General features: G+C 44.0%; 2 protein-coding genes across 4 annotated transcripts in view; one reads left to right on the top strand and one right to left on the bottom strand.

Annotated features, from left to right (window-relative positions):
- Positions 1 to 3,640, top strand: part of ACAA1 (acetyl-CoA acyltransferase 1) — a 33,219-nt gene extending 29,579 nt beyond the window's left edge. For both annotated transcript variants that reach the window (XM_032785734.2, XM_032785733.2), the window contains 2 exons: positions 844 to 989; positions 1,980 to 3,640. In XM_032785734.2, the coding sequence (XP_032641625.1) occupies positions 844 to 989; positions 1,980 to 2,055 (222 nt within the window). In that variant the 3' untranslated portion in view covers positions 2,056 to 3,640. The remainder of the gene's footprint in view (positions 1 to 843; positions 990 to 1,979) is intronic.
- Positions 3,641 to 3,745: 105 nt separating this feature from the next.
- The window catches only part of DLEC1 (DLEC1 cilia and flagella associated protein), a 75,155-nt gene continuing 53,735 nt past the window's right edge, over positions 3,746 to 25,165 (bottom strand). For both annotated transcript variants that reach the window (XM_075062175.1, XM_075062176.1), the window contains 10 exons: positions 24,657 to 24,874; positions 21,162 to 21,311; positions 20,009 to 20,131; positions 19,204 to 19,298; positions 19,017 to 19,101; positions 16,930 to 17,124; positions 15,729 to 15,890; positions 7,405 to 7,558; positions 6,625 to 6,745; positions 3,746 to 5,206 (listed from right to left, as the gene is read on the bottom strand). In XM_075062175.1, the coding sequence (XP_074918276.1) occupies positions 5,083 to 5,206; positions 6,625 to 6,745; positions 7,405 to 7,558; positions 15,729 to 15,890; positions 16,930 to 17,124; positions 19,017 to 19,101; positions 19,204 to 19,298; positions 20,009 to 20,131; positions 21,162 to 21,311; positions 24,657 to 24,874 (1,427 nt within the window). In that variant the 3' untranslated portion in view covers positions 3,746 to 5,082. The remainder of the gene's footprint in view (positions 5,207 to 6,624; positions 6,746 to 7,404; positions 7,559 to 15,728; positions 15,891 to 16,929; positions 17,125 to 19,016; positions 19,102 to 19,203; positions 19,299 to 20,008; positions 20,132 to 21,161; positions 21,312 to 24,656; positions 24,875 to 25,165) is intronic.

Here is a 25,165-nt window from a genome sequence, read left to right as displayed (position 1 = left end):
ATGTGGATGTCAAAAAAGCTAGCAGAATGTTAGGAACTATTAGAAAAGGGATAGATAAGAAGATACACAATATCATAATGCTACTACATAAATCCATGGTATGCCCAATCCTTGAATACTGCGTGCAGTTCGGGTGGCCCCATCTCAAAAAAGATATATTAGAATCGGAAAAAGTACAGAGAAGGGCAGCAGAAATGTTTAGGGGAATGGAACAGCTTCCATATGAGGAGAGATTAAAAAGACTAGGACTACTCAGCTTAGAAAAGCGATGACTAGCGGGGGATATGATTGAGGTCTATAAAATCATTAATGGTGTGGAGCAAGTGAATAAAGTGTTATTTACCCCTTCACATAACACAAAAACCAGGGGACCTGATGAAATAATAGGCAGCAGGTTTAAAACAAACAAAAGGAAGTAATTCTTCACACAAGGCACAGTCAACCGGTGGAATTCATTACCAGGGGATGTTGTGAAGGTCAAAAATGTAACTAGGTTCAAGAAAGAGTTAGGTTCAAGGAGGATCGGTCAATCAATGGTTATTAGCCAAGATGGTCCGGGATGCAACCTCATGCTCAGGATGTCCATAAACCTCTGACTGCCAGAAGCTGAGGCTGGACACCAGGGGCGGATCATTCAACAAATTGCCCTGTTCTGCTCATTCCCTCTGAAGCATCTGGCATTGGACACTGTCAGACGACAGGATACTGGGCTATCTGGACCATTGGTCTGACCCAGTATGGCCATTCTTATGTTAATCCAGGTTGTTCCCCAGTATGGGATACATGCTGAGAACTGACACACGTGATTAAATTCACAAGGACATGCTTGATATGTCTTTCAAGGCTGTGTATTGTGTTGAGAAACTCGGGATCCCAAAGGAGAAGGTCAACCCCCTTGGAGGAGCTATAGCATTGGGGCACCCGCTAGGATGTACTGGGGCTCGTCAAGTTGTCACTTTGCTCAACGAACTGAAGCGAAGGGGAAAACGGTGAGCATTTAAAATAATGTGGTAAATAGTTGTTTCTGTAAAGTATCTACAAGGTAATGGTCAAAGCTTGTGATGTCCCTTCCTTAAAATGGAGTGTTCATGTTTCTACCATAGCCTGGAGGATAGTAGGAGATGGCAGGCTATTAACCGCTAAACAAGTTGAGTAAGAGCAACTCAGGTGTCTTCAAACAGAGTAGAGAAACTTAGAGTTTCCTGGTGGATTTACACACAGCTTATTTACCCACAAATTCTGATGGATGGCATGAGAGTTTGAGTACACCTGGAGTAGATCGTAGCTGAGCTTCCCGAAGAGTAGTGGAGGGAGGCAGTGTGGTGGTTTTCTTGGGGCAGTATTGTGAGTTGATCCCATCCCTTCGTATCAGAGGGTGAGTTTCTCCCTCAACGTGACCTCAATCAAAGCAGAGTCCTAAAGCTCACCCCTTCTATAACCCATGTCCCCCCTATTGATTTATCTGCTTTGATGGCTGAGAGGCACAGTTCTTAAAGTATCAGAGGGGTAGCCATGTTAGTCTGGATCTGTAAAAGCAGCAAAGAATCCTGTTGCACCTTATAGACTAACAGATGTTTTGGAGCATGAGCTTTCGTGGGTGAATATGTGCATGCATCTGACGAAGTGGGTATTCACCCACGAAAGCTCATGCTCCAAAACGTCTGCTAGTCTTTAAGGTGCCACAGGATTCTTTGCTGCTTTTACAGTTCTTGAAGTGCGTATCTCCCAGGAGAGTGGATATATCTGTGATGCCATGGGGCATGTAAGAGTTGGCTGAGGAGAATCTTGTACAAGGAGTGCCTCTTTCCCACTTCAGGGAAATAGGCACCAGAGACTGTTCCTGAATTAGAATCTTAGTGTATGTAAGCCACCCTTCAGGTTTGTGGGCAATATAAATTAACTTTATTAACAGATTTTCTTCAGGCAATCTAGAACCAGAGTTATTGTTTCTAACCACACACTAACTTGTTTTGTTCCAGAGCGTATGGTGTTGTATCCATGTGCATTGGAACTGGTATGGGAGCTGCAGCAGTATTTGAATACCCAGGGAAGTGAATTCCATTGTACGAGAGAAGCACAGCATCTGACTCTTCATTCTCCAATGATGATGAATAATTTGCACTGTAAAAATGCAAGTGGGTTCAGGAATTTTTGTTTAATGGATCTTGTTTACTGATTTTGGGCACAAATGTCTAAAGGGTATAAATTTATGTGCACTGTATCCTGAAATACTTTGGGGTGGGAGGAAACGAGCTTGGTGGCTGCTTCAAAGCTAAAGTCCCCAAATGCCAGGGGACATAGGTGAGCTCAATTCAGCCAGTTTTGATCTTAAAAATAGAGGCCCCAGTTCATATGCATGTGAATAATCCCACTGGATTCAATGGTACTCATGTAAAATTACTCATGTGGAATGAAGGGATCAGGGCTATAATTCATAAAGATGAATGCGGGTCTTGCTTTTTTTTAAAGACAGATGTTAAGGTATAGTTGCCTACACAACTAAATGTTGATTCACATGGAGCAATTTTTCCAACACATTATATATGTAGATTTTTTACTTCCTAATGATAGTTTTTAAGGGATCATCCTGGGACGACTGATTCAATCAATAGGAACAATGAAAATATGTTGGTTTTTTTTGAAGTGGTTACACCATGGTATTTCACCAACAGCCTGACTGATTACATTCAGGTTATAACTATCCTTTATGGCTCATCAATTGGTCCACATGCCCAGTGTTTGTGTGGTTTTTTTATTATTAAAAAAACTCCTATGTTTTTCTACCAAACAAATTTGAGCAGAGTAGATGGAATTGTATACGAGTTTATCCATTCATAAATAATATTTTTCTTGTAAATGAGACTGATGAAATAAAAGGTAGAGGGTTGGACAGGCTGCCAAAACTCGTAATTGTGAAATAAAAGCCGACCATTCCATCCTTAATTTTACAGCGTTTTTACTGAATTTTAGCTTGTTTTGTGACTTCTAAAAAATCAGTCTTTTTTCTGAATTAACATTTAATACAAGCGCATTTTGTAACTCAGTACCCTAATATAGGACTGATTTTGGCACTTGTAACACTAAATGAATATCAGTAGCATTCTCCATGAGTCAGTATAGTTTTATTACCAGTGTAAAGACATACTTTTTGTATTGTACAACCATTTCCCTTATATACTGTCTTCAGTAGCAGGCTAATGTACTCTAGTCACATTAGGCGTAGAGTTGGAGATAACCTTGAGACAGTTATTATGGAAGGAATGGTGGCGGGTTATCATAGTAAGGGATGATCAGAAAGGAAATGGATGATGTGTGGCAGATCACTGGAAGGTTAGCTGCCAGAAGTTAGTGATAGATTGTGAAGGCTTCCAAAAATTCTGCTATGATGTCACTGATACACAGACATGAATAAATGGATTTAGTTACTAGCTTCAAAAGACCATTTAAACTCCTACTGCTAACTGTTTTAAAAGGAAGTGCACTTACTGTCATCTGACATTACTTTAGAAATGTTTAAATCAGCAATGCAAGCTGAAAAGTTGTGTCTTGTTTCTTGGTTATCCACTTAACATAATTGTGTACTTGAATGTAATTGCTATATTCGAAAAATAAGGATCAGTAATTAAAGGCCACCGTTAAAGATGGGCTGAATTTTTGATATTCTTTCTCCATTAATGGGGAAAAAACCCACTAAACTAAAAAGTGAGACACTGAAATCAGAGGGACAGTTCCTGTCTCTGGAAAAATTAGATTGTAGTAACTCATCTAAATCGAAGCAGAGAGAATTCTTTCCCAGGTCTGGCTGGTGGTCTTGCTGACATACTCATGGTTCAACTGATGGCCATATTTTGGGTCAGGAAGGAATTTTCTTCCAGGTCAGATTGGCAGAGACCCTGGGCAGGGAGGGGTTTTCGCCGCCTTCTGCAGCATAGGGAAGGAGCCACTTTCTGATTTAAACTAGAGTAAATGGTGGCTTCTCCATAACTTGAAGTCTTAAACTCATTAGCTGAGGACTTCAGTAGCTCAGCCAGAGGGTTATGGGTCTATTACAATAGGGAGTGGGTGAGGTTCTGTGGCCTGTGATATGCAGGAGGTCAGACTAGATGATCGCAATCACCCCTTCTGGCCTTAAAGTCTATGAGATGCCTCACTTCACATGCCCACATTTGAAAATTCTGGCCCAGGCTTTTATGGATAAAAGGGATTCTGATTGGTTGAACAAACCTGTCTGACACTTGCTAAAACAACTTCTATTTCTGCTCTTTGCCAACAAAGATTCCCCACAACTGCCTGCAAAATACTTGTGTTGCAGGATGAAGGTGGGAAACTGTTATGCTCTCAGAAATGGGAATATCAGACTGACTTTCAGTTTTATTGGTACTACTGTGTAAAGAGGAAAGTGTGAGTAGGTGGGAACCAAGGGAGAGTAAGAAAATGAAGTGGGATGGAATCCCCCTTCTGTAATTGCAGGGATAGGGGGGCATGACCAACTCCCAGACACTTACCAGTTAAACGTTTAGGTTGGTATTTTTTAAAGGTGCCTAATGAATATAGATACCCAGCTCCCATTGACTTTCATATTACAAGGCACTGAAAGAAACTGAGGCAGTCAGAATGATGGTCTTGTTCACTGTTTCTGACTCTAGTTTGTACCTAACTATTATAATGTGGAATTAACGGCTGACTTACTTTTAAACCAAAGAGCAAACTAAACAGTTACAGGAGCCTCCTTCACAGTTCTTTTAAAATTGCCCTGCTTTGTAAAAACAGATACCTTGGACGTATCCATGGGCATATGCCAATAAGAGGTAACTGTAAAAACTCAACACATACTACTTTGATTCAACACCTGTTGAATGGGATTTGTCCAGTAGACAATTATCATAGTTCAGTAAAATTCTTTGTTATACCTTACTTGGAATTTATTTTAAAACTACAATTTTTATTTAAATCTCAAGTGCAAGAAAATATAGGCAATGTAGTTTAAATAGTGCCATTCAGTATACATATGTAACTTCCAGTGACTTCAATAGCCAAGAATGACACGTTATCTATACTGACACCTAATCTATACTGTTTCCCTTATATTAAGCGGAGATCTTCATACTTCTCATCGTAAGATCCTCTGCCTCCGATCTGTAGTTTGCAGGGCTTTTCTCCCAGCATTCCAAAAACAGTCACTGTAGCTTCATATTCCACGTTACTCCTAAAATACAAAAGGAGAAGACAGTTCAGTTAGTTTGCCATTCTACTACATGCAAGAATATAGCACAGTTCTTTAAGGGGTCTGGGAGGGGAAGAATGACGCTGTCCTCTGACATTTGTTGTGCTCGCCAGCTATCTGATACTGCAGAAGTTAACTTTGCTTTCCTTATGAGAATAGCGAGTTTTGACTACTGTAGCCTGGCTCAGTTTCATACACCCTCACATCACGTGTAGTAACTGGGTACCAGTATGCTTTTTAACAGTGTCTTACCTAATAGTATATATGATGTAGAATGTGTTAATGTGGTGGTTGGAAGGAAACTTCAATTTTCTTTTTGTTGTGTAGTTACATTTTTATAAACCTCTAAATGACAAGTATTATTGTCCTATGGAAAAGGCAAGAAGTTAGATGAGAGAATTTTCCCATTGGTTCTAACAGGGCAGGAGGCAGTCAACTGAATGCTAGCTTTAGGCAAACATTTACAGTAACTGTCGTTTTGGTTAACTTGTAGCTTGTGGTAAGTGTGAATTCTAGATCTAGAGCGGAGTTGGCAACCTTCGGCATGTGGCCCATCAGGGTAGTCCGCTGGCAGACCATGGGACATTTTGTTTACGTTGACAGTCTGCAGGCACAGCCTCCCACAGCTCCCTGTGGCTGCGGTTTGCTGTTCCTGGCCAGTTCAGCATGTAGAGGCAGTGGGGTAAGCTGCTTAGTGTGACTTCACAGAATACTATACTGAACAACAAGAGTTCAACTTTCCTGAGCACTTGTTGGACACTATAGGTAGGATATGAGCCCTTCTGATAAGAAATTTAAAATCTAAGGCGACAACTAGAGGGCTCTGATATTGTCCATGCACAGCAGTTTGTAGCACTAGCACAGAAACAGTAGCTCAGCGGGGTGCCTCTGAACTCTAATGATAAATTCATGGTAATATTTACAAAACATTATTGCCTGGGGTTTGCGTGAAAAAGCGTGTACCTTGATTTGGGCATTTATTGTACCGTGACTGTGAGTGCATGCTGTGGGAATGTATGGGCAAATGGGAAGTAAGATGTCTAAATGCTGTTTGTCCAGATACATGCAGGAACTGCACAGTACAGCTATATTAAAATGCATGCCCATGTGTAAATGGGCCTCTATTGACTGAATGTCTCAATAATTCAGCTACATAATGGCTGATAATTTTAGAGGAAAAAATTGGTTCTTGGATTATCAGAAGAGCAAAACCACTGTTACTCTCTTCTCTGACCCTCACAGACAACGCTGTGACGCAAAGGACTGGGCAGCTGTTTGGTGGAGGCACATGCTGGGGTAACAGTTAATTTCTGTTTTAATTACTCCTTGCACCGTAGCAGTCTGCAAGGCCATTCTTAGTCAACTCCGAAGACAGTAAAACTTCTGTTCTCTTACTGTACCTTGCGGTAAAACTGATTTTTAAAGTTGCTTTGGTGGGTAAGCTGGCTTCATGTGCCTCAAGAATTCCATGAGTGGGGCAGATGGAAAAGATTTCCATGTTGTTACGCTGTTCCTGTTGGTCTGCAGCAAAGAATGAAAATATCAATTGACATGATGAGTCTTACAGCTAGCCTAAATCCTGCTAACAAAAACTGTCAAGCATTAAAATCCCCTACAAATCCCTGCTAGTTCTTTCTCAACTTCCACAGTGTTGTGTGTAACAAAGTATTTATATAAGTAAACAATACATCTCCTGACTTGCCAGTGAAAAATTGTCTGGTTTTGTCACGTGCATTTGACAAGTCTACATTTTCATTGGCAGGGTAACCTGGGGTGGTGGCAGTTGTAAATGGCAAAATAAAATGGTCTAGTCTTGCTCCAACTGAAGTAAATGGGCATTTTGCCATTAACCTCATTAGAAGCAAGCGCCGGCTGAAGTCAATGGGAGTTGCTGGTGCTCACTTCCTCTTAGGATCAGGCCTTAAGTTAGAAAAGAAAGATTAATAAATATGGTGGGTCTGATTCTATTCTCTGGTGTACATCTGAAGTAATTACTGAAGTCAGTGAAGAAACACTGGAGTAAAAAATAGTGAGATCAGAACCTGAACTGAATCTTACTGAAAGATTGTCGTCATGTTGTATGTATTGACTAGATGTGTGTACTCGTCTTACTAAAACAGAGCACTAAAACAAGCGTTAGCCTCTTACAACAAAGGGAATCTATTGAACAGGCTTAGTACCCAGTAAAGCAGTCCAATAACTTCTGCATCTGCTTCTGTTTAAGAGAGAGACATCTTCTGTCCTAGTTTGGTCTACAAAGCAGGTCTCAAAATCAACTGTCTCACAAGAGAGTTCCAGTATTGGGACAGTAAGGTATGCAGTCACTGGCACGAGCTGGAAGAATACGAGAGAGGAAGGGAGTTAAAAACCAACAACAACTTTCCATATCTTTGTCCAAAAAGAAAAGACGGTTACTCACCTTTGTAACTGTTCTTCGAGATGTGTTGCTCATATCCATTCCAATTAGGTGTGCGCGCGCCGCGTGCACGTTCGTCGGAAGACTTTTTACCCTAGCAACACTCGGTGGGTCAGCTGGCACCCCCTGGAGTGGCGCCACTATGGCACCGGATATATACCTCTGCTGACCCAGCCACCCCTCAGTTCCTTCTTGCCGGCTACTCTGACAGTGGGGAAAGGAGGGTAGGTTTGGAATGGATATGAGCAACACATCTCGAACAACAACAGTTACAAAGGTGAGTAACTGTCTTTTCTTCGAGTACTTGCTCATATCAATTCCAATTAGGTGATTCCCAAGCCTTACCTAGGCGGTGGGGTCAGAGTGAGATGTTGCAGAATGCAAAACTGCTGACCCAAAGGCTGCGTCATCTCTGGACTGTTCAACCAGAGCATAATGTGAAGCGAAGGTGTGGACCGAAGACCAGGTAGCTGCACGACATATCTCCTGGATAGGTATACAAGCCAGAAAGGCGGCAGACGAAGCCTGAGGCCTGGTAGAATGCGCGGTGAGGTGGCTCGAGGGAATGTGAGCCAAGTCATAACAAGTACGGATGCACGCCGTCGCCCAAGATGAAATTCTCGGATGAGATAAGGAGACCCTTCATTCTGTCCGCCACTGCGACGAAGAGCTCAATATAAAATACGAGTGTTCTACGGACATCCAAGGAGTGCAATTGTTGCTCCCATCGTGATGAATGTGGCTTCAGGAAGAAGACCAGGAGAAAGATGTCCTGGTTAACATGAAAGGCAGAAACCACCTTAGGGAGGAATGCTGGGTGTGGTCGCAACTGCACCTTGTCCTTGTGAAACACAGTATACGGTAGGTTCACCGTAAGAGCACGAAGCTCAGAAACTCATCTGGCTGATGTAATGGCTATGAGAAAAGCTGTCTTCCAGGACAGATATAGCAACGAGCATGTTGTCAGCGGCTCAAATGGGGCAGACATAAGTCTGGTTAGAACCAGGTTGAGGTCCCATGTTGGGGCGGGGTGGGGTACTTGGGGGTACAGGCGTTCCAGGTCCTTGAAAAATCTAGTAACTATAGGGTATGAGAACACAGAGCGGCTGGGTGGAAGGTAGAGATGGCCGCCAAGTGTACCCTCAATGAAGATACCGCCAGGCGCAGCTGCTTAAGAAACCAGAGGTAGTCCAAGATGGTAGGGATCGAGACCTCAGTGGGAGTAACATTCTGCGTTCTGCACCAGCAGGAGAAATGCTTTCACTTGGGCAGATACGTTGACCGAGTGGAAGGCTTCCTGCTACTCAGGAGTACTACTTGTACTGAGGCAGAACAACGCAACTCTGACTGGTTTAGCCATGCAGCAGCCACACCATGAGGTGAAGGGCCTGCAGGTCTGGGTGGCGAAGACTGCCGTGGTCCTGAGTTATGAGGTCTGGGTGGAGTGACAGGGTAATTGGGTTGGCTATTGACAGGTTGAGCAGCGTGGTGTACCAGTGTTGCCTGGGCCACGCTGGAGCGATGATTAGGTGCGCTCTGTCCCTGCGGAATTTTAGCAGGACGTTGTGAACCAGCAGGAACGATGGGAAGGCATAGAGCAGCCGGTTCTTCCATGGCATTAGGAATGCATCCGAGATCGATCCCAGTGAAAGACCCTGGAAGAAGCAGAACATCTGGCATTTCCTGTTCGCGCGGGAAGCGAACGGGTCTATGTGGGGAAATCCCCACTTCTGGAAAACCAAATGAATAACATCCGGGCGTATTGACCATTCGTGGCACAAGAAGGACCTGCTCAGTTGATCCGCAGGAGTGTTCCAAACCCCTGGGAGAAAGGATGCTACCAGGTCTATCGAGTGGGCTATGCAAAAGTCCCAGAGTTGGATGGTCTCCTGACAAAGTGGGGAAGATCGAGTCCCTCCCTGTTTGTTTATGTAATACATGGCCGTTGTGTTGTCTGTAAACACTGAGACACAATGGCCCTGTAAATGTTGCTGGAACACCTGGCACGCCAGGTGGACTGCTTTCAGCTCTTGGACATTTATGTGTAGCGCCAGTTCCTGAGATGACCAGAGGCCTTGAGTATGAAGGCGTCCGAGGTGAGCACCCCAGCCGAGAGATGACGTGTCTGTCATCAGGGACATTGAGGGTTGGGGCGGATGGAACGGCAGCCCTGCACACACCAGGGAGGGAGTCAGCCACCAGTCTAGGGAGCCTAGAATGCTCGGGGGAATGGTGACTATCGTGTCTATTGGGTCCCTGCCCGGGCGGTATACCGAGTTGAGCCAAGTTTGGAGAGGACGGAGGGCGGAGTCTGGCGTATTTGGTCACGAATGTGCAGGCAGCATGTGACCTAGGAGACAGAGACAAGTGCGAGATGAGGTCGTCGGAATTTCTGTAGACCTCGGGATGATTGTTGCCATTGCCTGAAACTGCGGCTGTGGTAAGGAGGCCTTGGCTAAACTGGAGTCCAGGGTAGCTCCTATGAAGTCTAACCTCTTGCGTGGGAACCAGAGTGGATTTCTCCATATTGATCATCAGGCCTAGACGTGTGAAATAGGTCCTTGACGATGCCCACATGCTGGGTGACTTGTGTCTCGAGGCTCCCTCGGATGAGCCAATCGTCCAGATACGGAAATACGTGTATCCGACGTCGCGGAGATATGCGGCGACTACGGCCATACACTTTGTAAATACCCTGGGCCAGCAGAAAGGCCAAAAGGGCAGGACCGTAACTGAAAGTGCTGACGGTTCGGCTACGAAGTGAAGTACCTCCTGTGCGGAGGAAAGATGGCGATGTGAAAGTACGCGTCCTTCATATCGAGGGCGCATACCAGTCTCCAGGATCCAAGGACGGGATAATGGTCCCCAGGGACACCATGCAGAACTTCAACTTTATCATAAAACTTATTGAGTCCTCGCAGGTCTAGGATAGGTCTGAGACCTCCTTTTGACTTGGGGATTAGGAAATAACGGGAGTAAAACCCCCTTGCCCTTTCGTCCTTTGGTACCTCCTCTATCGCTTCCATGGCGAGGAGCGTCGCACTCTTGCAAGAGGAATTGCTCAGAGAGGGGTCCCTGAAGAGGGATGGGATGGGGGGGGGTGAAACAAATTGGAGGTGGTATCCATATTTCACCGTGTGCGTAGGACCCAGAGATCTGAGGTTAACTGGGACCACGCCGGGAGGAAGTAGGAGAGACAGTTGGAGAAGGAGGAAAAGGATCCTGGCTGTAACTGGTACGGCCTCCTCAGGCGCACCTTTCAAAAGTTGGACTTTGTCCAGCTGGTGGTTTCGAGGGACCTTGGTTTTGGCCCCTTGGGGTCCTGACTGGCGTCTACGCCCACCTCGTCCGCGCACCTGCCCAAGTCTTGTCTGTGTCTAGGCACAAAACAGTAACAGGGGGCGGTGAGGCTGGGGACGGAAAGGCCTGCGTTGAGTCACCGGCGTATGCATGCCTAGAGAACGCATTATGACCCTATTGGTCCTTCAGGCTTTGCAGTCTAGGTCAGTCTTTTTCGAGAAAAGACCTTTGCCATCAAACGGCAAGTCCTGGACGTATACTTGTAGCTCCGGTGGGAGGTTGGAAACCTGCAGCCATGAGATGCATCTCATGGCAACACGCCTAAGGCCAGAGTCCTGGGCTGCTGAATCGGCTGCATCTAGCGAGGCCTGGAGGGAAGTTCTGGCCACCTTTTCCCTTCCTCCAAGAAGGCAGCGAACTCTTGGCGGGAGTCTTGAGGGAGTAGCTCCGTAAACCTACCCACCTCCACCCAGGTGTTGTAATTAATAGTGGCTGAGCAGGGCTTGTTGATTTGCCACCTGGAGCTGTAGGGCCCTGCCGAATACACTTTTCGGCCGAGCAGGTCCATTCGCCTAGCCTCTTTCGACTTTGGGCTGGCGCCTGTGAATAAACAGCCTTATCCAAAAAGAAATACAGTTTAAAACATTCCAGCAAACTACACACATGTAAATACAAAAAACAATATAAGCCTATTGTCTTCTACCTTTGTACTTACACTTGGAAACAGAAGATTAGAAAGCCTGGAGATAGAGAAATCACTCTCAGAGCCGAGAGAGCAATAGAGACGACACAAAGAAGACACACCCAAACCTTCCCCCCCTTTGAGATTTGAAAAATCTTATTTCTTGATTGGTCCTTTGGTCAGGTGTTTTGGTTCCCTTTGTTAACCCTTTACAGGTAAAAGAAACATTAACCCTTAGCTATCTGTTTATGACAGGGCCCAAGGAGGATGTTCCTGCCTCCGCCTCATCTGGAGAAGAGGAAGAGGAGATGCCGGGGACAAGCGGGTCTTGTGTGGCCTCTTGCTCTTGCGCAACCTCCTGCTCCAGTGGGACTGGGGAGACCGGTGGGTGGACTGGTGCTTCCTCCGTACCAGCCGGAGGGGGACGGCTAGCTGTTGCCTCTGCCACTCGGTGCTCTGATAGGGCAGAGCGAAACGGAACTATTGGAATACCTTGGGCCTGGTGGTACACCCAAGGTGTCCAGAAGGACCACTGATGTGGGCCTTGGTCCTGGGTCTGGGCCTCTTGAAAGACTCCTGTTGGCACATCCGAATCGCAGTCCTGAGCATAAGAGCTGTCCGCGTGGGATGACACTGAGGTGTGTCTGGATGGCCATGGAGGAGCAGAGAAGCCCTGGGCAGAGTTCCTGTCTCTAGCAGACCTTGCTCTACTCGGCACCGGAGACCAGTACCGGGAGGCGTACCGGGAACGAGATCGGGACCTGCGACTAGAGTGGTGCCGGGAGGTCGACCGAGATCTCGAGGCTCGACGTCGGGATCGGCTACGGGAATCACGGTGCCTGGAACGGTGCCGAGAGTAGCGGGCCGGCGAACGGGATACCGACCGGTGCCGCAAGTGCGACCGGTACCGAGGAGGAGAACGGTGCCGGGACTGCAAGCAGTGTCGGGAGCGGGAGTGCCGTCGGGACCTAGAACGTCTGCGGGACCGTGATTGTGAATGGTGCCGGTCTGCTGTGCCGACAGAAGGTGGTCTATAGGCAAGCTGGCCTTGATAAGACTGTATTACCTGCACCGGCGGTGCTGGGGGTAGAGGCAGCGTCGACTCTGTCATGGCAATCAGATCCCTCGCCGTTGTGAACGTCTTCGACGTGGATGGGATAGTAAGCTCTACCGCAGCTTGTGCCGGGGAGCTAACAGGTGACGGACTCGACGGCCCTTGTGGGCCTGGAATCGACAGTGCCGACGTTGTCGATGCCGCGGCGGGTGTCGGCGCCAGGCAATCCAACTTAGACGAGCTCTCTGGCTGCAGTGCAGGTGGCACAGAAGCAGCAGGAGTCTTAGTCTTTCTCGACCTTGGGGAGAGGGAGCAGTGTGGAGCCGACTTCGGTGCTGGCGACGGCTGGTGCCAAGAGGCCTTGGCAGTACTGGTGCAATCTGGTGCTGAGGAGGGGCTTCTGCCTGCCGGTTGACCAGCGCTTGGTGCCGAAGACAGAGGGGTTAGAGGCGCCTCCATGAGGAGCTGTTTAAGTCTGAAGTCCCGCTCCTTTTTTGTTCGTGGCTTGAAAGCCTTGCAAATGTGATACTTAGCTGTCAGGTGCGATTCCCCGAGGCACTTCAGAAGGAGCTGTGTGGATCTCCTGTCAGCATCGGCTTGTGACAGGCCAAGCACGGTTTGAAACCCGGTGAACCGGGCATGGGCCCCGGCACCGGGTGCGAGGAAGGGGCTAATCCCCGAACCCCTCTGAACTATATTACACTAACTATGCTATAACCAGATAAACTAAGTATAACTATATACAAAAAATTTACAACTATCTACACAATAATGAACGAGAGAACTACGAGTAGCTAGGGAAGTGGAGGTCAGCTAAGCCACGCTCCACTGTTCCAGCGACTGACACAGGCGGTAAGAAGGAACTGAGGGGTGGCTGGGTCGGCAGGGATATATATCCGGTGCCATAGCGGCGCCACTCCAGGAGGTGCCCAGCCGACCCAACGAGTGTTGCTAGGGTAAAAAGTCTTCCGACGAGCGCGCACACCTAATTGGAATCAATATGAGCAAGCACTTGAAGAAGAAATGAGCATTATTTTGGGCAAGCCTACACTTAAAACAGTGTTACTGTACTGCTTTAAAAATGAAGACACTTTAAGCTGCCAGTAGAGAGCTCTCCCGTTAGCAGAATTAATCCACCTCTCGGGAGATGGTAGCTGTATCAGCGGGAGAAGCTCTTCCGCTGACAAAATGCTGTCTACAAGGGGGATTAGGTTGCTATGTTGCTCAGTGATGTAGATTTTTCTTACCCCTGAATGACATAGTGTAAACCAGACCTTAGTTTCTCAGATGCTGGCTTAGGCAAGAGAAGAGAGAGATTACAGATTACACTCTACAGTTCAGACTTCGTTTAAGCCTATGACCTACTATGACAGTAAAGTGTGCTGCGTTGTGTTTTCAGAATGGGCATTGTATGTCCTCAGCAAGGTAATATTCATTGTACATTCTGGTTAACTTCTGACTGTTGTATGAAGATACAGACATTACATTTCACTCTAGTTTCCCTTCCTTCTTTAGAGCTGTATCTGGCACATTGTTGCAAATTTGTTTTTTACATAGGTTGCCTAGAGTTATCCTTATGTTGTCCATATCTTAGATACCACAGTGAGGAAAACCCTAGACATACCTTGAGTGAAAAAATTCTGCACAGCACTGAAACTGCTTAAGGTCTATATTTTGTATAGCCTTCAGTCTAGAAGAGGTCAGTTTTAAACTGTGCGGGCTGTGATCATATTCCATCCCATTAGCTAAGCAGCTATGAGACCTCCAAGAAATACTGCTGCAGGAGGTGATGCTGGTAACTGAGCCCTTAGCTACACTTGAGAGTTACAGCGCTGGTGGTGGCTTTACAGCGCTGTAACTCACTCCCTGTCCACACTGGCAAGGCACATACAGGGGAGTATCTCCCTGGCCACAGCGCTGCTTGTACTCCACCTCAACGAGAGGATAAAAAGTATAGCACTGCTGCTGCAGCGCTGGGGTGCCAGTGTAAACGGCATAATCTTACTACCCTGTAACTGACCTCTGGAACCTTCCCATAATCCTTTTAAGTAAAGATTATTGTCTTTGTTTTGTTGTGATGCCTCTGTTTGTTTTGTTGTGAACTCTGGGCTCCGGGACCTGCTTATCGAAAAAACAAACACAGCTCCTGTTTGCTCGAGCAGAGGCAGGGAGCTCCCTTTGGAACGCCCACAGCTAGTGTTTGCTTGAAGAGAGGGGGAAGGAAGGGGCTTGACGAGAGAAGCAGCACAGCGGGCGGGCGGGGGAGGAGGGCGTTTCGGAGCAGCTGCTTATCTGATCTGTCAGGAAAAAAAGAGGGCTATTTGCTTTCAGTGAGTGAGAGGGGGTGGGGGAAGGGGTCGGAACTTGCAAGGCAGGGAACTGACACAGTGTCAGCTCCAAACATACACTCTCTCTCCCCCCCACGCTCCCTGTCACACTCCACCACCCCCACTTTTGAAAAGCACTTTGCAGCCACTTGAACACTGAGATAGCTGCCCATAATGCACCACTCCCAATGCTGCTGTAGATGCTGCAAATGTGGCCACGACAGTGCGCTGGCAGCTGTTAGTGTGGCCAGACTGCAGCGCTTTTCCTACTCAGCTGTACGAGGACAGGTTTAACTCCCAGCACTGTACAGCTGCAAGTGTAGCCAAACTCTGAGTCGCTAGCACTCACATTCAGTCAGTACTGAGCGAATGCCTCAGCGTGGTGTCAAGGGACAAAGTCTCATTGGAGGGTGCTGTCTTTTGGTTGAAATGTGAAATCTAGGCCTTTCTGCTGTACAATCAAAGAACTTATGGGACTCTGAATTGAGCCGCCATACTGAGATTAACAGTCTGTTACCCTGAGGGTCCCCTGCAGTTTCAGTTGAAAGCTATTACTTTTGTGCATTGCTGCTGTTCATTAGTGGTTAGTTGGCATACTTTACCCTAGAAGCAGCTGCATTTCAGTGGTGGGTAAATTATGAAAAATAATTGAACATCACTCTGTACTAAAGGTGCATCATGAACGTAAGTTTTTAGAGTTACTTTTGTTCTCCAGTGCTTGTTACCTGGGTTGTTCTGTTACTGTATTCAATAACCAGATTTTGACTGAATTCGACTTTCCTGTCTCCATTCTCAAACTGGAGCACTTTGATTCCTGAGAGCAGCTGGTCAGCTGGCAGATTCTGATATGTAAGTAACTCCAGAGTTGTGTGAAAGGACACTTTCACCTGGGGGGAATTAAGATGAAAATGTGTGAACTGTAGGAAATCCACAGTAAAAATTGCCCAGCAGTTCCGCCCCAGAGCACACATTCCCATCATAACCCAACAGAATCATGCCAGTGTCCAAAATCCCATGGGATCCTGTACAACAAGGCAAAGGTAAAAAAAAAAATCTTGAAATTTTTTTCAAAAATCCAGAACTATTTCCTAAAGGCAAGTGCACTGAAACAGAGAGTGAAAGGTGAACTGCAACGCTTTCAAATATGAAGAGAAAACCCCACAAGTTTAAGATCCTGACTTCTCCAGATTCTCCTCTCCCTAATGCCACTTTTACAAAAGTAATTCCTTTGCCTTCCATAGAGTTAATCGTTATGCTTATGCATAGAAGTATGCGGTCAGAATCAAGCCCTGTCTGCCCCTGTTGCAGTGTAAATTCAAAAATGATAAATACATTTTTAAAGTGCATCTGAGTTATTTCATTCTTTGCTGAGTGACTGTTTCCTGCCACCAGCACATACACCTAAAACGAAATAGGATTCTTCTGCCTTCCTCTGTCACTTTGTATAGGAGTTGCAGATAGGAAGCTCAGGCCTTGAAAGGAAGAGTGGAAAGCCAAATATTTTGTAAATACATTTATCATTTTAATATTCTGATACTGATTTAGTACTTCCTGCAAAGTGATTTCAATGGGGCATTGCCGATAAGAAAAGCGTAACAAGCACCGTTGTACAATTGTGTTTTTCCTTTCTCCCCAAAGCTTTGCAGTTCACCTAGGCCATGTTAGTGTACTAATTCCTACGGGCTTGTCTACATGGTGCATTAATCTGCGCTAGAGAGGTGTAAATTCTAGTGGTACCAGAGTAGACACCAGTCCCTGCTGAAATAGCACTACATTAACACACGCTGAGGAATGTCCAGTGCATGCTAGCAGAGTCCATGTGGGTCAGTTAGTGTGCACTAGAATTTACAGCCCTCTAGTGCTGACTAATGCACTGGGTTGACAAGCCCTAAGCTGTCCTGACCCGAGGGGCCTTTTTGAACCTACTAGCATGTTTTGCTGTGGATGAAGTAGAAGTTGCTTCCCTTGCTCCTCCCTGTCGCTGTGGGATGTTTTCAGGCTCCTGTTGGGGTCGATACTGGACACAGTGAAGGGCACAGATAGAAGAATCCTGAAGTGCAGAGGAGCCTCTGTGGAATTGGTGAGTTTCAGGTTGTGAGTAATGACTGATTCTGTCAAAACCTGAAGGAGAATGTATTAAACTACTTTCAATCTGAATCCCCTCCAGAGGCTTGAAGGCTGTCTAGTCTCTCGAGCCATTCCATAGCATCTGAGATTTGGAGGATCCTGCCCCAAACCACTTTTTTTTCATTGTGTGTGCTTCAGAATCTCTTGATTAAAACATAAAAATATAATAAAGGTTTAAAAACAAAATTTGATAAGAACATAAGAACGGCCGTACCGGGTCAAACCAAAGGTCCATCTAACCCAGTATCTGTCTACCGACAGTGGCCAATGCCAGGTGCCCCAGGAGGGAGTGAACCTAACAGGCAATGATCAAGTGATCACTCTCCTGCCATCCATCTCCATCCTCTGACAAACAGGGCTAGGGCACACCATTCCTTACCCATCCTTGCTACATAGCCATTTATGGACTTAACCACCATGAATTTATCCAGTTCTCTTTAAACGCTGTTATAGTCCTAGCTTTCACAACCTCCTCAGGAAGGCGTTCCAACAAGTTGACTGTGCGCTTGTGAAGAACTTCCTTTTATTTGTTTTAAACCTGCTGCCTATTAATTTCATTTGAGACCCCTAGTTCTTGTTATTATGGGAATAAGTAAATACTTTTCTTTATCCACTTTCCCACACACTCATTTATTATACTTCTATCATATCCCCCTTAGTCCTCTTTTCAAGCTGAAGAGACCTACGCTCTTTAATCTTTCCTCATATGGGACCCTGTCCAACCCCTATCATTTTAGTTGCCCTTTTCTGAATCTTTTCTAGTGCCAGATATATCTTTTTTGAGGTGAGAGACCAACATTGTACCAGGATCGAGATGTGGGCGTACCAATGGAATTTATATAAGGTGCGATATATTGTCTCCGTCTTATTCTCTATCCCCTTTTAATGATTCTAACATCCTGTTTGCTTTTTTGACCGCCTCTACACCACTGCGTGGACATCTTAGAGACTATCCGATGACGCAAGTCTTTTTTCCCTGACTCGTTGTTAGCTAAATTAGTCCCCATCATGTGTGTATGTATGTTGGGGTTTTTTTCCAATGTGCGTACTTTTACATTTATCCATATTAAATTCATTGTTGCCATTTGTTCTTGCCCAATCATCTTAGTTTTGTGAATCTTTTTGAGGTCTTCACAGTCTGCTTTGGTCTTAACTATCTTGAGCAGTTTAGTATCATCTGCAAACTTTGCCACCTCACTTTTTACCCCTTTCTCCAGATCATTTATGAATAAGTTGAACAGGATTGGTCCAAGGACTGATCCTTGGGGAACACCACTAGTTACCCCTCTCCATTCTGAGAATTTGCCATTAATTCCTACCCTTTGTTCCCTGTCTTTTAACCAATTCTCAATCCATGAAAGGACCTTCCCTTTTATCCCATGACAGCTTAATTTACATAACAGCCTTTGGTGAGGAACTTTGTCAAAGGCTTTCTGGAAATCTAAGTATAATAGATATAATATTATATAATATTATAGGACTTTGTGAATCACCAATATTCACAGACCATGTTGGGAGCTAAATCACTTTCATTCTGCTACCAGAATCTTTTTTAACATGAAAATGAATAATTGTTTTGATACTTAAAAGATCTCTATAGTAAAATAACCCAACACAGAATAGCCATCTTCCTGAAATAACATCTCCTTTCTTGGCTTATAGGTAATTATACTCTAGTCTTCTCTGGCCTAGTTTGTACTTTACCAAAAAAAATAAAAATAATTTAAAAAAAAAATTGCATTGTGGGTAAACATTTAACAGTGCATCACCAGAACCTGGTCAGTAAAAACATTATTTTACAGCAATGTGAGTGTTGCCATGATTTATTGTAACAGCTGAGCAGTATATTAAATAAACCTTAATACAGCAATATGTAAGATACTCACTCCAGAATGGGGTTGATTTGGTATGAGATCACTTGCCATGGAATGAAACACCATTCCTCCGTCATGATCCATTTCTACAGTTAACCTGAATGTAAGGAATCACAGGCTTTTAGAACCCTTTCCTTAGTCTCTGATTTCATTTAGGTGTTGACTGGAATTTGTGAACTGTCAGAACTGTTGTACTTACAGAGCAGGTTTTACAAAAGCTTGCAAGTCCATTCTCAAAGGTGCAACTCCATAGCCATATGAACGAGTCACCTTGCCAGGTATTCCTTGTGCAAGCTGACAGGAAAAGGAAGAATAAATGAGGATCAAACTAATGTGTTGAGGATGAAGCACTAACTCAATCTGAGGTGTTTCCCAAAGCCGTCCAGCCATAGATGATCTCTCCCAGTGTCTGGCCTATTATTTGTAGTAGATTACGCTACCTCTATAAAACTTGTACGAATAGCAGAATCTGAGCTATATTTGCATTTTGAATACAAACAAAAATTCTTATTAGATTAGGCGAAAGCTGCTCATTAATATGGAGGCAACTCTTACTTTCTAAAATTTTATAAAATTTCATTGCTAAATATTTATTATAGTTAATAACACTTTGTGCTTCACAGCTGAGGATCTCAAAGTGCTTTACAAATATTATTTAAGCTGTGCAGCAGCTGGTAAGTTGTATTTCCCATTTCACCAGGGAAGAGTCTGACAGAAGATAGGTGACTTGACCAAATTCATGGAGTGAGCTGGGAATTGAACTCAGGAGTCTAACTCCTAATTCCCTATTCCCTTCTGAAAAACAGGTGTTTTCATATAAATGAGCTGTGTGCGCAGTTATTAGCTAATCAGTAGCAGAAATCACAATTCACCACCTGCCTCCCATGTTGTAAGGAATAAATAATAAAATAGCTTCACTGTTACTGAGTAGCATTCAGAGCAGAAAAAAGCAAACTGAACTGACAATACTACTTAGCTAAATACTTAGCTGATAGTACATTTACCTTGCTGTCTAGACTCATGAAACCCAATGCATACCCCTCGCATTCAATTTTGTTAATGAGCTTGGGTAAGGTGAATGGAGTGAAGGAAATATGAATGGAGGCACTGCCACCTGCAGGAACAACCTGGAATCAAAATATTATACAGACATTTAGCTAAAGCAAATGAGCAGTTTTGCATTATGGAAGCATCTTAACAGATCTACATCTAAGGTTGTATTGAGCTTTGCAGTTAAAGCATAGATAAAAATCTCTTTGGGCTGCTCTATGCCCAGACTTGCACAAAAATGACAAAATATTAAATAAAACCAATGTAACTATTTCCATGCAAATCTATGTGACACAATTTTAGCCACTTTAATTCTGAAATAAAGGTGTCTGTGCATACACTTGCACCAAAATAACTAAATTGATTTTAAGAAACTGAATTAATTTTTTGAGAACTTAGTTAAGTTTCTAATTAAACTTGAGTTCCAAGAATTTACAAATGACCCCTTTAAAATTTTCTTTTATTAAGTCTAACCTTGTAGTTGAACTCTTTGGCAAAGAAGTTCCTTACATTTGGGAATTGAAAATTGAGACACTGCTAGATTATTCCAAGATTTAAGATGTGGCGGGGTTTTTTTTTTTTTTTTTTTTTAAGTTCACTAATGTGCAAATTTTTGATGTATGGACACATACTCTCATAACTTTGTTTCCAATGCATTGTTTCTCATGTTTTTTTCCTGTCAAATTTCTGAACGTATTTTATTCTAGATACTGTGGTCCCTATTTGATTTTGCATCAATTAATTTTTGAAGCACTATGAGTTATACAGTATATTTGTACAGGATGAGTCACATGTGAAGAAGCCAGAGGTCGAAAGGGCTGCATTCAAGCTCAGCCAGTTATGCTTGCCTGTTCTTCACAGGGTGAAGGACCTGCTTTCAGAGCTTGGTTCTTGAACTTCTTGGACCTTGGGAAGCCTTTTTGGAGATCATTGTTAGCCTGTTGACTTCCTATGGCCTGCAGAAGTATCTCTCCAAGTTTTAAGATTTTGTTTTCCTACTGCTCTTGCTCTACACCAATGAAAAACCTTCCCTTGCTGTCCCATCTCCCCAATCCTATACAATTGGCTCTTTCCAAACTATAAGGACACATAAGAGCCGCTGCTTACCATTTGTGTAGGAGTTATACAGTAGGGATAATCGGAAGGAACCCCTTCATGAGCTTGTATAAGTACAGAGATGATTTTCTTTTGATTATTTACTGGTCTCCAGTCTTCAGAATCATTCCTTCCTTCCTCTTCCTTGTTGTCTACATCGGACTCCTGCAGGTATGAAAGGGTAAGGAATGTTACACATTCACCACCGGACTACGGGAAGTCAGAATCGTCATTCTCAGAACAAAAGAAGAGAAGAAAAATAGCAAATACCATTTTGTCTCACTTTCCAGCATAAACCCTGGTTTCTCCCAATAAACACTGACTCCTGGGGGCGCTGAATGCCTGATCTCCCACTGAAATCAATGGAAGGTTGGGGTACCCCAATGCTGTTCAGATGACAGCAAGACTGAGCCTTAGGAGTGTCTTGCCCATCATGCAAAGCAGCATTCCAGCCCTAAGGCTGCCTAGATTAATGTTTTCAAAACAACTTTACCTCCTAACATGACAAAAAATAGTGTTGGTTTGACACCAATTCACAGATTCTAAGATCAGAAATGGCCAGTATGATCTAGTCTGATCTGTATAACACATGCCATAGAACTTCTCCAAAATAATTCCTAGCGCAGATCATTTAGAAAAACACTCCATCTTGATTTAAAAATTGTCAGTGATGCAGGATCCACCATGACCCTTGACAAATTAACAATTGTTAATTACTCTTACCATTAAAAATTTATCAGGGGCAGCTGTGTTAGTCTGGATCTGTAAAAGCCGCAGGGATCCATGTGGCGTCGGCACTTATGACTACACCGCGTTGTGGGCATGAGCTTTCCAAACTATGCTCGGACCATCGGAGCTGGCGAGGTTCCAATTAGCCCATTTGCAGAGGGGGATGTAGTTGGGAAACTTTCCAGGGCAGCAGTGGGAATATGATATCACAGCAAGCAAGAGCTAGAGGATAACAGATAGTTCGTTCGATCAGCGGGAGGGATGAGAGCCCTGTTGCTACCGCAGACTGAGGTGTGAAAACCTAAGAGAAGAGAAAAAACTGGTCTGTACGTTGGCAGCCATTCATCTTTGGTTCAATCTGAGCTGACGCGCTGTCAAAATCTGCAATGAATGAAGCTCAGCAGTGTTCCTGAAAGTTGGGATCGCAGAAGTTTTTTGCTGAGGATGAGCCGCACCTTAACGCTGTCTGGCTATAGTGCTGGCCAGGGAGCCAAGGGCCTTGACAGTTGATTTGTTATTCACTCCTACCATGTTTTTTATATGCTGCCAATTGCCGTGTGAGTGTGAGTGGGTGTCCACTTATCCTGCGCAGGATCTGGTCACCTCCAGTGGGGCTGGCCTGGGGGTGGGAGTGTTTACATAGCAGAGGGCGGCACTGCGTGGCATTATGATGGTGTATGTTACTTGTGGACGTGCAGCAGTGAACTCCCCGGGCTAACCAGATCAGCCACACCATCACCGGTTCATCTTCCAGCCATTGGGTCATGGTATATCTTTCTCTGCTAGATTGAAGAGCCACTTATTTAATATTTGCTCCACATATAGGTACTTATAGAGTGTAATCAAGTCACCCCTTAACCTCTTAATGAAGCTCAATCACTGGAAGGCATGGTTTCTAATCTTTTAACCATTCTTGTCACTCTTCTCTGAATCTTCTCCAATTCATCAACATCCTTCTTGAGGGCACCAGAACTGGACACAGTATTCCAGTCGCAGTTGCCTTAGTGCCAAATACAGAGGTGAAATAATTTCTCTACTACTACTCAAGATTCCCGTTTACGCATCCCAGGTTTGCATTCATCTTTTGGCCTCAGTGTCACACTGGGAGCTCATGTTCCGCTGATTATCCACCATGATGCCCAAATCTTTTTCAGAGTCACTGCTTCCCAGGAGAGAGTCCTCCATCCTGTAAGTATGACCTACAGCAGTGGCTCTCAACCTTTCCAGGCTACTATACATGTTTCAGGAGTCTGATTTCTCTTGTGTACCCCTAAGTTTTACCTCACCTGCTTACAAAATCAGACAAAAATACAAAAGTGGCACAGCTCACTATTACTGTGAAATCACTTACTTTCTCATTTTTACTGAATTTTATAAAATAAATCAACTGAAATATAAATACTGTACTTACATTTCAGTGTACAGTATATAGAACAGTATAAACAAATCATTGTATGAAATTTTAGTTTGTACTGACTTTGCTAGTGCTTTTTATGTAGCTTGTAATACTAGGCAAATACCTAGATGAGTTGCTGTACCCCTGGAAGGCTTCTGTGTACCTCTGGTTCAGAACCACTGACCTATAGTCTTTGTTCCTAGATGTATACATTTACAGTTAGCCATATTAAAATGCACAGTTTTCATGCACCTAGTTTGCCAATGTATCTAGATTGCTATGAATCAGTGACCTGTCCTCTTCAATATTTACCACTCCTACAATTTTTGTGTCATCTTCAACTTTATAAGTGATGATTTTGTTTTCTTCTAAGTCATTGATAAAAATATTAGTGTAGGGCAAAGAACTGATCCCTGTGGGACTCCACTGGAAACAAATCCTCACAGTGACAGTTTCCTGGTTACAGTTCCATTTTGAGACTTATCGGGTAGCCAGCTTTTAATCCATTTAATATGTGCCATGTTCATTTTATATCTTACTATTTTAATCAAAATGTTGTGTGGTACCAAGTCAAATGCCTTTCAGAAGTCTAAGTATATTATGCCAACAGTAGTACCTCTGTCAACCAAATCTGTAATCTCAAAAAAAAAAAAAATATTGTTTGTTTGACAGGATCTAGTGTCCATAAACCCACATTGATTGGCATTAATTACATTACTCTCCTTTATTTTTTATTAATTGAATTCCGTATCAGCTGCTCTTTATAGTCCTGGGATCAATGTCAGGCTGAAACCTGTGATGACCCAGATCATCCCGTTTACCCTTTTTAAAAATTGACATATTAGCTCCCTTCCAAATCTTCTGGAACTTCCCCAGTGGCCTTCAAAACATCCTCTGGCAAGGAGTTCCACAGGTTGACTGTGCATTGTGTGAAGAAATACTTCCTTTTGTTTTAAACCTGCTGCCTATTAATTTCATTTGGTGACCCCTAATTCTTCTGTTATGAGAAGGAGAAAATACACTTCCTTATTTACTTTGTCCACACCTGTCATGATTTTATAGACCTCTATTATATCCCCTTTAATCATCTCTTTTTCAAGATGAAAAGTTCGTCTTATTAATCTCTCTTCATATGGAAGCTGTTCTATACTTCTAACCATTTGTGTTGCCCTTTTCTGTACCTTTTCTGATTCCAGTATATCTTTTTTGAAATGGGGTAACCATATCTGCATGTAGCATTCAAAATATGGACGTAGCATGGATTTATATAGAGGCGATACGATATTTTCTGTCTTATTATCTATCCCTTTCTTACTTATTCCCAACATTCTGTTAGTTTTTCTGATAACGTGGTTTAAAGAAACAGGCTGCCATGATCTTACATCATCTGTTATGAGGGAACCTGGAGAAATGGTGTCTGGGCTGCTAGAGATTTTATCCCAGTTTAACAGGATTTCAGTCTCTGAGGTGCTAGCATTTGACTCAATCTCATTCTCATCTACGTCCTTAATAGGAAAATGAGGGCCATAAAACAGCAAGAGGTCCACCAGCTTCTCATTATCTTTTTCTTGATTGTAAGTTTTCCAGTCCATGCGGATGTCTGAATGAAAAAGGAAAAATCTATTAATCTTAGTCAGGCCAACGATATGTAGCTTTCTTGACCCTTGAGAAAAAGTGGACCAGGTAGATAATGGCACCTGGATACACTGATGCCAAGTTGCACCTGAGTGGAAGTTTTTTACTCTCAGGACTAGTCAGGTGATTCCTCAAGGATCAGAAGAGCATAAATGTGACTTAAACCCATCTTTGCCTGTCACTGGTCTTGCATTAGACACAGCCTAGCCAGGTCCAAGAATCCCAGCCTACATCTTTATCAGCATTAGCTATGATG

This window comes from Chelonoidis abingdonii, chromosome 2, assembly GCF_003597395.2.
Source record: "Chelonoidis abingdonii isolate Lonesome George chromosome 2, CheloAbing_2.0, whole genome shotgun sequence".
In the NCBI taxonomy this organism is placed as follows: domain Eukaryota; kingdom Metazoa; phylum Chordata; order Testudines; family Testudinidae; genus Chelonoidis; species Chelonoidis abingdonii.
This window is presented reverse-complemented; position numbering and strand designations above follow the sequence as displayed.